The sequence below is a fragment of the Purpureocillium takamizusanense genome, chromosome 1, assembly GCF_022605165.1.
Source record: "Purpureocillium takamizusanense chromosome 1, complete sequence".
NCBI lineage: Eukaryota > Fungi > Ascomycota > Sordariomycetes > Hypocreales > Ophiocordycipitaceae > Purpureocillium > Purpureocillium takamizusanense.
This window is the reverse complement of record NC_063068.1, coordinates 5,000,058-5,011,549: the sequence shown is the minus strand read 5'-3', so window position 1 is coordinate 5,011,549 and position 11,492 is coordinate 5,000,058. Positions and strand designations below refer to the sequence as shown.

The following is an 11,492-nucleotide window of genomic DNA, read 5'->3' as shown; positions in this document are numbered from 1 at the left end:
AGGAGAACGCTTGCGTGGGCATCAGCCGGGGGGAGCGCGCTTGGGTAGTTTGGGGCGACGGAGCAAGCACCGCCTTTGCCGCGCCTGTCTTGGAGCGCACGGGGGAGGGGCATTTGTTGTAGGATTAGTACCTCGTAAGGTACATTGTTGGTTATCCGATGAGACTTGATTAGAGTTGATTCTTCCCTGGTCTACAGGCAGATGAAATGTACATACACAAACGCCGAGGTGAGGCCCTCCCTCCGTCCTGCCTTGCTGTTCCTTTCTCCATTCCGCCCGAAGAGGCATTCAATCATAGTGTCCTGTCCCAATGTACACTCTCTACGCCGCTCGCCAAAATCATATGTTACCCGTCTTCATCAATCTTCAATATCATCGTCGCTCAGCACCAGCTTCTGCGCCAGCATCCCCGAGACGCCTCCAGCCTTGATACCTGCGGCCTTCTTCCGGGGGCTCGCCTCCTCCGAGGGCTTATCCGTGGCCCACGCCTCGCCTGGCGGGGCCGTCTCGTCATCCGCATCCTCGTCCCCCTCGTCCGCGTCGGCGGCGGCGCCGACGCCGTTGAAGGAAACAATCTTCTCGAGGTCGCGGAGGCGGGTGGGCGCCCTGCGCGCGCGCGCAATGTGCGCCATGTACGGGAGGCGGTCGAGCAGCATCTCGCGGCGGGCGGCGCTGCCCAGGGAGAGCAGGGGCGGTGCGTCCTCGCCCTCCCCATCCTTGGACGCGCTGCCTTTCGACGAGTTTGCCGACCGGGCCTGCTGCTGGCGCTGCATCCACGAGACGTCGCTCGATGATGACGACGCCTGTGGTTTCCGGAACGCGCTGGCGCCGTCCGTCAGGCTCTTGGTCGGCCCCTGGGCGTCGCCCTTGAGTGCCTTGGTAGACCACACGTCAATCAGGCCCTCGATTTCCTCCTTGGCCCTCCAGAGCTTCAAGCTGGTCGGGTAGAACATCTTGAACGCGTCGCCGCCTCGGGGCATCGTCGTCATCTTCCGCTTCACGGGGTTCGGCAGAGAGAACAGCATGCCGCGCACGGCCACCTCGAAGGTCATCTCGTCTTGTCGAAGAAGTTGGCTCCCAGAGTCCCGCCCCGAGAACCCACCCCTGCCGCCGAAGAAGATATCACGTGAGGGACAAAGTAGATCGCTGAGTGACAGGTATTCTATGCATTCGTTGACGTAATCCATGGGAGTCGAAAGATCCATGGGTCCCGTGCTTTCGCACGAGAGGATGTAGTTTTCGTGTAGAGCGGAGATGAAGGTGTGCGTGTCTGTGCCTATCTCGTCGATGAGCGACGCGACAGATACTTGCGATCGCTTGGGCCGCGAGAAGCGTGAGAGGTATGGCGGCAAGTCCTCCACAGTGTCGCCGGGCGGAGGTGCCTCGTCCCGCTTGTTGTAGACGACTTTGCCGACGGCGTGAAAGATGCCCAGGCTGGCTTCGCGCTGAGAGACCATCTCCAGGGTTTCCGTCTCACCCTTTGTCAGGCCGATGCCGTCCCTCGCGCCTCGCTTCTGCTTCGTGAACGTCACCTTGGCGCCCCAGTCTGCGTCTTGGTCGCCCTTGAGGCAGAGAAATTCCAGAGACGAGATGGCATTTCGAATGTCGCCAATCTCACCGAGCCGCTTCAGCACCAGCGGCCCCGGCGTTCTCCTGCGGCCAGATTTGCGCGCCTCCTTTTGAACGATGAGCTCCAAAGCCTTGGCTAACAAAGACGGAGCTATGGCGTTGAACTCGATGACACCCACTCCTGGATGTCGTAATATGTCGGGTCCTAGGAGCCGATGGGCAGTTAGGCTATCTGCGGATGCCGAGGTCGTGGTCAGTAGCGTTTCGGAAATCACCAGCACGACCGGCTTGATCGGCTCCCGTTGCGGTTGCTTGCCGAACATGGATAGGGACGGCGTATGGGCGGCCAGATAGTGAGAGAGAGAGCTTCGAAAGGAGTTTAGTGTCGAGGATGACCGCGAAAAGGTGTTCGGGAATTCTTCGATGAGGATGATTCTCTTGGCGAGATCGTTGCTGGCGCCATTGGCAGAACTGGTCAGGGTGGAAGATGATGGGGACTCCATGTCCAGCGTCCCGAACTTGCCGCCCCTCCCCAGGAACTCGTCAAACTGCGCCGACATGGAAACAAAGCCTGTGGACGAGGTCCCCGTGGGGTTCTTCCATTCGAGCAGCTCGCAACCCATGTCCTGAGCGAGCAGACGCATCGTCGTCGTCTTGCCCGAGCCAGCGGCACCCTTAAGGATCAGAAGGCGCTGCCGCAAGCGCCCCGACATGACGTCTTCCAGCCATCTCCGCACGTCTGCCACCTTCTTCTTGTGCACGGCGAGCTCGTCGAGGTTTCGCGGCCCGAAGCGTTCCGACCACGGCCGCAGGTCGTCGTCGAAGGCAGAGGAGCCTGCAGGCTTCGGCGGCCGCAGGAAGCGCTGCGTGGCACTCAGCAGTTGACTGGACGCAGCAGCTTCGGCACCGTGACGCAGCCTCTTTCGTGCATGCTGGCCGACCAAGCTAGACGAGCTGGCCTTGAGCTCGGATATCTCGTCGTCTTCGGATACGGGATCGCTGATGATGTCGTCAATCGGGGGGCCTCGAGCGTCGCTGGCCGCACCGGTCCTTGTTGCACGTTGGGCCTGCTTGGAGAACAGAGTCTTGAGGTCGGCCGTCTTGCCTTTGTCTTCGACCTTGGCCGCTGCCTTGCCCTTCTTGGGGCTCGGGCTCGCACCATTGTTCAGCGTCGAAAGGCGCCGCTGCTTGCTCGGGCTGGTCGCCCCGGCGCCATTCCTTGACTTGATGGGGCTCGGCGATGCGGTCGGGACGCGGTTCTTGTTGGGCGAGCTCGGCGACGACACGAGGTAGTTGGCCAAGGTGTTGGCTCTGGGCTGCTGCTCGTCTTCCTCGTCCGAGTCCTCAACGGGGTTCCGCCGGCGGCGCTTCGCGGGCGGGGCCATTGAAGCGACTGGAGCATCTGCAGCCTGGGCCTTCCATGCGGGCGGGTGTTGTCGACAATGATTGTCCAGAGAGGAGGCCTGACGGCGGTGTGGTGAAGCGGCGTGCTGGCGTTGACAAGCAGTAGCAGCAGCAGTAGCAGATATGGGAAGTAGCATGGAGTACCCTAGTACTAATAAGGTACGAACGAAGCACACACCAGTAGCGGGGCGGCGGTGTCGACATAAGTTGGCGGACAGCCCCCCCAGCCCAGGTAACTTGGTAACTACATCAACCCTTGGAGGGCTCCGCACCGCCCAGCTCAGCTGGAGGACCCTGGGCACCACCAACGAGCACCGCCGTTTCCCGTACAGTGTCGAGTGCCTGTCGCCGCGTGCGCACTGTCTTGCGGTGGTCTGTTCACGAACTGACGTCGGGGATGCGTCTTTACTCATTTTTGAGGTAGGCACGTTTCAATGCGGCTGCAACGGGGATTCGAAATGCAAGAGCACGGCAACGTACATTTCGTATGTCTGGCCATCGACCTTACGTGTCCGCGACTTATTTCCGGCTCACGCCGACCAACCCTTGAATTCTTTGACAAACATCACCGCTGCCTCCAAATACATCTCTTGTCCATCTCCCCACGTTTTGGCATTCTCCTTCATGGTGCGAATCGCTGTGCGAGTCAGCCTCAAGTTAGTATTTCTGGTGATTGTGGCATACCTTCAAGAAATCCAGCATCGTGCGACCACTTCGAGGCGAGAGCCGTCTTCTGCACCCACGCCCAATCCTTGCCACTGACATCGACGTCGAGGCTCTCCGGGTCTGGCCTTGGGCGTCCGGCGAGGACAAAAACCGCAATGGCAAGGAGCCACCACTGTCTCAGCAGGGCAACGTGATGTTCGGAGGGGACGTATGGCAGCAGAACCCGAATGGCGTGGCTGGCCGACAGGAGCTGAACAAAGCCCGCGCTGTATATGTGAGTACCTGCCTTGACGCTCGTTGCCAGCAAAGCCACTGGTGCTTCTTGGGACAGCCGGAACTGGTCCATAGCGTCATCCAAGTCCAGCGCGTTCCAGTATTCCAGGATGAGATCCTCATGCTCGGCGAAGACTCGCTCCAGCCCACAGAAATTGTTCACCTCAGGAATCTTGCTAAACCGCTCATCTTCTGAGATTTTGATGAGGAGATCTAGTGGCGAGTCGGATGTGAGTGGAGATGGTCGGGTGTACGCAGCTTCAGCCGCGTATTTGTGTAGGAAGTTGTGTTGGATGCACGCTAGGCCGAGGGCTTCCATGGCGAGCTCCTTACTGTCCATCTCGTAGGCGTATCCAAGATGAATAAGGGGTTGCGCGGCTGTCACATATATCAGCATGGTTCACATCCGCCATTGCTCAATCCATACCATCGCCAATTAGGCTATAGCACAATGACAAATCGCCACTGAAAAGAAAGTGTTGGAGCTCCTGCTTCCAGTTGTAGGCAAAATCCATGGCGAGCTTGTCCTCGAAGTAGTCGACGTAGGCTCGCTGGTACTCCCTGTCTCCGAGGAAATCCTGCCAGTCCAGGTCGGCGACCTCTGCGGGTGACGGCGTCCATGGCTGCAGGTGCTTGATGCCGACCTCGTACAAGTCATTCAGCTTCGCCTCATCGGCGCCGAGCAGATATGCAGTGCTTAGAAGGTGAGAAGTTTGGTTCAGCGAGCGCCGCTCGTTGTATACTATGGAGTAGTTGACATGATTGGCCTTGAGGAGGTGCTTCAGGCATCGGGCTCTTCGCCCAGGGTTGGTCTCGATATGGTGGACCTCGACGGGCGGAAGATGGATTGCTTGTTGCCTCATGCCTGAACCGACGAGCCGGTTGGCAATGGGCACATACGAGAGGAGGCCCGACATCTTTCCGGCCGATATTGGCGGCGCAGCGTGAGACGCTGGAGTGTTGGGTCGAGTGAAAGAGCGAGAAGAGAATGACGTCTGTCACATGTGTTGAGGATTGTGGTGGGGGACGGGAATTGGTGACATCGCCGGCAGACGTGGGGCACGCGCTGGAGCTGGAGCTGGAGCTGGAGCTGGAGGCTTCCTGGAATTTCATGGATCGCCTGTACTGCACCAAAAGCGCCGTATCATTCACTGTCGGGGTCTGAACTAATAGGATACAGTGCTTTCAAGGTTCCCTTAGTAGGTAGGTACAGGTTAGTAGTGACTTAATACCCCCACCGCGCGCCTCAGGCATGCGTGTAGGTACTAAAGGTACCTACCTACCTCTAATCTACCTACCTTAGTACGAAGTAACATAGTGGGGCCGTTATTAGCGGGCCGCTGCCACATCAAGTGATTCTCCGGTTCTTGCGACTTCAAGTTCCCCAAACGACAGTTCGTCGTCCATCACATCCAAGCTTTCCCTTGCTCGCTCGCAGCCCCCAGTCCGCAACGCCTGGGCCATGACAACAACGCAACACGCGCCAGGCATCGTTGTCTACGCAGAACTACTGGCCAACATTAGACAGGTGTCTGTTGGGGCTTCGCTGTCGACACACTCGGACGCGTCCACCCAGGCCGAAGTCTTCGATGCTGGGCGGCGCCTGCGCGTCTGCCACCGGGGCCAGTCCCAGGTGCTGAGCCTCCCAGCCTCGGTCGCCACGGCAGAGGCCCGTCTGCCCGTACCCAGTGGGTCATCCAAGGAGCTCAACTGGAGGTTGCCCGTGTCGCCGGCCGACGCGGGCGAGCTGCGATTCACGCCGGAGGACCAAGCGGTGCCGTGGAACTCCTCAGACATCAAGACTGGGTCTCCTGTCTGCTGTCGAGATTGTGGCGATGCTCTGATCCAGAATGACACCATCACTTCCTGGAAGGACCTGCCGAGTGAGAATTGGGCTGAGATGATGGAGTTCTGGCACTGCCACAAGCCGCACGACCACGGCCAACATGGAAGCGACTCCCTTGCCAGCCGAGGGTACGGTGCGAACAATGCCATCACTGCGCAACAAGGCGTCGGGTTCGTCGATATTACGTCTTTTATGTTCTTCGAGTCCGACTGCCAAGGGATCATGGTGAGTGATGCCCGTGACGTTAGCTTTTCCACTGTGGTCTGGGGAGAAAGAAGGTGGCTAGGCCGGCACAATTGCCACTCTATGGCATAGCCATCGATACAGATCCCCAAGATGAATAACCTCCGCCGTTTCCATTTCATGGACAGCTTACGTCCCTGGCCGAACCCTCCCCCTGGGATGGGTTCGACTGGTCTCAGCTGAAAAGGCTGTCTCTTCTTTCATCCTGCCGTCCAGAGCCGTGGGCCTCGGAGATTTAAAGAGAAACATACATGCACTAGACAGAGCATCAACGAGAGCTTGGAGCAGAAAAGTACTTACAGTGCCTATACAGTTCTCCACATCCGTATCCGGGCCTAGAGCAAAAGCCAGCGCAGATGCCATAGGCCAAGCATTTGCCGGCAAGTTCCTGCACGCCTTCTGCGGCAAATGCGGCACCGAGGTTGGGCTATATAGTCTCCTTGCGGCTGGCGTGACACTGTTCAAGTGGCAGGTTACGTGTGAAACATCTTCATCCACCGAGGCGCCCAGCGCGCCAGAATGCCTTGCCTCGACTTTGCTCTCTACGCTATCCCGGTCGGGCTGCGCAAAGTCCGTCGTAGCACCGCACGCATCGGAGCATCAGGATGCCTCGGTACCGTTTCTCCACCTCTGGATCCTCAACCCGAACGTCATCTATGCATCCTCTACGATGTCTGGCCGCAGGTCGGCTCTGAAGATCTTGTACAAGGACATTGGCCCGGATGAGGGCAACAAGCTGGTGGAATCGATGACATCGGACGTCCAGGACATTAATTTGCCCTCCAAGGCTCTGGCTGCGGCGAGGGAGGCGCTGCAGCTGAGCAGCAGTCTGTTGCCAGAACGTGAACGGACGTTCAGGGAATGGAACGCGGGTCTGTTGCAGAAATGGACCGCCAACACTTGAACCCCAAATAAAAAAATCACCACAAGTTCATGGCATGTCGCGCATCGTGGCCCGATGTGGTGTTGTTGAACTGCACCGTGCGTTGCGAACTGTGCGGCCGCACCTGTTTGCGCACCGGCTCCACAGTGCCAGTATCCTGCCGTAGGCCTCCGCCACCACTTCCACGGGTCAATAGACATCCGCGCCGCTTGGCCGCCCCCATCTCTTCCTTGTCTCTTCTCTTACACAACACCCCCGCCAGGTAACCAAGCACATCGTCGTCTTCCCTATGGGGGTCTTCCACAGTCATTATGACACAGCTGCCGATTTGATCTTTCTGTTCTGCCACTTGAGGGCAGCTGTTCGATCGCAACCATGACCGTCACCAATGGCCGCGCCACAGGCGTGAAGGTTGTCACGCCGCTGGATCCGGCTCGATATATCCCAGTTGGGCGCATGTCAGTCCCAAAGATTGAACTCCATGTACTTGGCGAGACTTGGCTACCACAAAGCCCTCATTCATGGTGGATGTTTAGCGAGGACGGAGCAGAGACGCACCAGCTTGACACCAATGGCCACCATCTTCGGTTACCTCGCCCTGTTCAGAAGCGCTTGCTCGAGGTGCCACGATTGAGGCATCTTGCACGCCTCCTCCACGCACGGTGGGCTCGCCTAGAGATCCAGGTGTGCGATGTCGGTGCGATCGGCGCCGTCATTCGCGTACATTTGTTGCCAGATAACGTCTATCGAATAGATGTGGACCGATCCATCCCCGGCCTGATCCGCTCCAGGCAGGCAGTGTTGCGCGGGCTGGACTTTTCACCAGAAGCATGGAAAACTCAGCGACCCAACTCGGAGGCGAATCACATTTCACTCTCAGAGCTTGGTCAAGAACACAAGGGAGAAGCAGTGTCGCTGCTTCAAGTGTTCAACTGTATCCCCCCGCCAGATCCGAACGTGAGCAAGGCAGCTGGGCCTCATGTGCAAGATGCCATGCACAACCTGTTGGAGAGCTCAGTCTGGGGCTTGAAAACACCACTTCACTTCCACCAACGGAGATCTGCTGCTCTTATGCTGCAAAAGGAGGAGGCACCGGAAAAGGTCACGGACCCTCGCCTAGTTTCGGTGGCAAGAGACGATGGCTCTCATTGGTACATCGACCCTGTTGCAGGCACAATCCTATCCGAGCCGCGGGTTTACGACGGAGTCCGTGGCGGTATTCTAGCTGAAGAAATGGGTTCAGGCAAGACTCTCATCTGCTTGTCTCTGATATTGGCCAGCAAGGATCTACCGACGAAATGCCCGGAGCTGTATCAAGGCGGCCCTCCACCCGTGCGTCGAAAAGTGGCCTCCCTCGCAGACATGGCCGCTTCCTCGGCCACCCGACACGCTGCTCCTTGGAAACCATTCTTCCAGAATTCGAGAGATATGGATTTTGCGCGCTGCACCGCCGCGCTTCAGCGCAACCCTGGGTACTACTTGCGGCTTCCACCGGATGTGCGACGCGGAGTTCGTCGGGAGACTCCTACGCAGCCCAAGAAAATTTACCTCAGCTCGGCAACCGTCATTGTTGTCCCCGGCAACCTGCTCATTCAATGGAGACAAGAAATTGCGACGCACACTCATGGGCTCGAGGTACTGGTGTTGGAAAATTCGTCTCCAATGCCCAAGCCCAGACAGTTCCTCGAATACGACATTGTGCTCTTCTCCCAAAGCAAGTTTGAGCAGATCGTCAAGACTGAGGGGGTTATCGACGAAAGCCTTTCTTCTGTCCACTTCAAGCGCTGCATTGTGGATGAGGGACACAAGCTTGGAAATTCTAGGATTGGGCATAGAAGCAACCTGCTGATTGGACTGGACTCAATGATCTTTTCGTCACGCTGGATTGTAACGGGCACTCCGTCACAGGGTCTGTTTGGTGTTGACGAGTCTCGCCAAGGAACAGATCACGCAGGCATCAGCGATGAGATGTCGCATGCGAGCGGAAAAGAAAACAATTCCGCTACGGAAATGGAAAAGAAAGACCTACAGAGACTGGGATCGATTTCTTCCCTATACCTCAAGGCGCGACCATGGGCCAACACCATCCAGGAAGGGGAGGACACACCATCGGACTGGGACACGTATCTGTTGCTCCCAAGGCACAATCCTCGCAGCTACGGGCGCTGGGACTGCCTCAAGTCAACACTCAACTCCCTCATCATACGCCACCCCATCGAACAACTGCAAGACATGCTGCCGCCGGTCGACGAGAAAATCGTTGTGCTCGATGGCTCTTACCAAGACAAGTTATCCCTGAATGTTTTTGCAATGATGATTATTTTCAACTCCGTGCAATCACAAAGGACGGACATGGACTACTTTTTCCATCCCCGGCAGCGCAAGAGTCTGCTGCAGATTGTCCACAACCTCAAGCAGACGAGCTTCTTTGGTGGGTCGTTCTTCACGTCCGATGAGATTGCCAAGGCCGTGCAAACGGCTGAAGACTTCCTGGGGGAGAAGAAGGTACCGGTAAGTCACGAAGATGAGTCAATGCTCCGCGAGGCCATTGCTTTAGGCCACCTGGCCGTCAAGAACAAGCTGAGAGGGCTCAGCAACCAGTTCCACGAAATGCCCGTGTGCGTTCTGGACTTTCCTGCAAGGGCGGGGCAAGCATGGTCGTTGGATGGTGAAGACGGTGATTCAGTGTGCACTTCGTCAAGCCTTCTTCAGTCGCTTCAAAAGCTGTTGTACCATTCCGTCACAGAGCCCGAGAAACTCAACTCTCTTCTCAACGGCGGCCTGGTCCAAGAAGGAATGAAAGAAAGAGAGAAAATGCTCCCTACACAGTCGTCAGACACGGAGCGAAGCGACCAGGGGAAGACGAAGAGAGAGTCCGAGACCCTCGCTGGGAACACAAAGCTTGGTGTCGACAGTCCACGCAAGTCACGCCCGCGCGGTGTTGGTGTGACGAAGCCAAAGGACGACATCGATGTAGAGAAGATGCCTGCGCCACTGCAGTCAACCGCAATCACGTCTACAGTCTCTGCGAAGCTCTCATATTTGATCGACTCTATCACGGAGCATCAGGAGCGAGAGAAGATGATCATTTTCTACGACAACGAGAACGTTGCCTGGTACCTGGCAAGCATGCTCGATGTGGTGAGTGCCCGTTTTCCCAGCGAAACGAAGACCGTCTAACTTGGGACAGTTGCAAATTCAGCACCTGATCTATGCAAAGGGGCTCAGCACACAGAGACGGGCCCAATACGTGGACACTTTTCACCGCAACTCGCGCTTTAGGTAGGAACAGCCGCCTTGTGCTGGACACTCCGCTTCGCTAGACTAACAAAACCAAAGGGTACTACTCATGGACCTGTCGCAGGCGGCGTTTGGGCTTGACATGCGTGAGGCGTCGAGGATCTACTTCATCAATCCCGTTCTCAACCCGCAAGTGGAAGCACAGGCCATCGGCCGTGTTCGCCGGATCAGCCAGCAGAAACCGGTGTCGGTGGAAACGCTCGTGTTAAAGAACAGCATAGACGAGGTCATCCTGGAGCGGAAGAAGCACATGACACAAGCCGAACACCGCCGAGTCAAGTCGATCTTGGACGTTCAAGACATCTACAACTGGATCAAGAACGCCACGATCGTGGGCTTGCCCAAGACCGACGGCAGCAACGAGTCTCAAATGACTCCTCTTCAGCCCGCACAGCACGTATTCGGCCGTGGGTTCGGCAAGTCGGTCCATCCTGACGATGGTTTGATGTCGGTGGAAAGCCCGACGCGGAGGACTAACGACCGAGATCCGCCGAGGAGTCCTGTGGTAGTTATTGGAACGAAGAGAGATCATGATGTAGGGCCTGGACAAGACGCGGCGATTGGGACAGACGAGAAATTGGCACTCGTATCGCGACCGGCTAGACGCGTGCGCTTTGTGGCCGAGTCTGACGAAGAATGATACATGATGAGGTATTGGGCAGCAGCAGCCTGGGGAAAGGAGAACGGAGCTGCAGAGTGACAATCTCTTGTCGCCATTGCGCAATCCGATGCAGTACATGATTGCAGTGACGGAGCCGCAACGTGATTGTAATTTGGCCGGGACCTAGAATAGTTGCCGCAGCCGGCCTAGGACAGTCACGGGGCGGCCATGTTGTCCTAAGTCGCTATCGATGCCGAGCATTGTGGGCTTCAGATTCCAACATGAAGAAACTGACTGGCCTTTGCTGCAAATCATTGAGCCCACAACATCCACTTCTCGTCGTGGTGTAATTAGAGCTGGCAAAAGCATTAAACATCCCCACCGGCGAAGTCCAGTTGCCGCGAGCAGGTCAGGCTTCGCATTCGTGCAAGCTGCGAGGTAAGCATTGGCAGTCTGGTCGGCTCTTGTTGCCGCCATGCCAGGGCTGGTCTAGCATGACCGACTGGTGGTGCGTGCATTTCTGACAAAGCTCTTCTCATCAGCTGCGAGGAGCGTCATGTAGCCATGGACACAGACGAGAAGTCCGGACCGTCTGAACCGGGCTTCCAGGCCCCGAGGCAGACTTGATTGGGGCCTAAAGTGACGGCGACCTTCACGTCGGAGCGACCATATCTTCCTCTCAAAACTCTCTCCATGAAAGCGCCTTG

The 11,492-nt window shown here is 57.2% G+C and overlaps 4 protein-coding genes across 4 annotated transcripts; 2 read left to right on the top strand and 2 right to left on the bottom strand.

Annotated features, from left to right (window-relative positions):
- Nucleotides 1–154: 154 nt before the first annotated feature.
- rad17 (RFC checkpoint protein Rad17) lies at nt 155–3,098 on the bottom strand. The gene has a single exon (XM_047982469.1). The coding sequence runs from the start codon at nt 2,952–2,954 to the stop codon at nt 360–362; it is 2,595 nt and encodes an 864-aa protein (XP_047838434.1). The 5' UTR covers nt 2,955–3,098; the 3' UTR covers nt 155–359.
- A 313-nt stretch (nt 3,099–3,411) lies between these two features.
- On the bottom strand, nt 3,412–4,971 carry JDV02_001529 (uncharacterized protein). The gene is made up of 3 exons (XM_047982468.1): nt 4,340–4,971; nt 3,658–4,290; nt 3,412–3,610 (listed from the first exon to the last, which is right to left on the bottom strand). Exons 1-3 carry the CDS (start codon nt 4,827–4,829, stop codon nt 3,504–3,506), a joined length of 1,230 nt encoding a protein of 409 aa, XP_047838433.1. The 5' UTR covers nt 4,830–4,971; the 3' UTR covers nt 3,412–3,503.
- Nucleotides 4,972–5,294: 323 nt separating this feature from the next.
- On the top strand, nt 5,295–6,928 carry JDV02_001528 (HECT-type E3 ubiquitin transferase). Its single transcript, XM_047982467.1, has 2 exons — nt 5,295–5,983; nt 6,315–6,928. Exons 1-2 carry the CDS (start codon nt 5,375–5,377, stop codon nt 6,903–6,905), a joined length of 1,200 nt encoding a protein of 399 aa, XP_047838432.1. The 5' UTR covers nt 5,295–5,374; the 3' UTR covers nt 6,906–6,928.
- Nucleotides 6,929–7,143: 215 nt separating this feature from the next.
- Nucleotides 7,144–11,214, top strand: JDV02_001527 (uncharacterized protein). The gene is made up of 3 exons (XM_047982466.1): nt 7,144–10,025; nt 10,075–10,166; nt 10,224–11,214. Exons 1-3 carry the CDS (start codon nt 7,260–7,262, stop codon nt 10,822–10,824), a joined length of 3,459 nt encoding a protein of 1,152 aa, XP_047838431.1. The 5' UTR covers nt 7,144–7,259; the 3' UTR covers nt 10,825–11,214.
- Nucleotides 11,215–11,492: the final 278 nt, after the last annotated feature.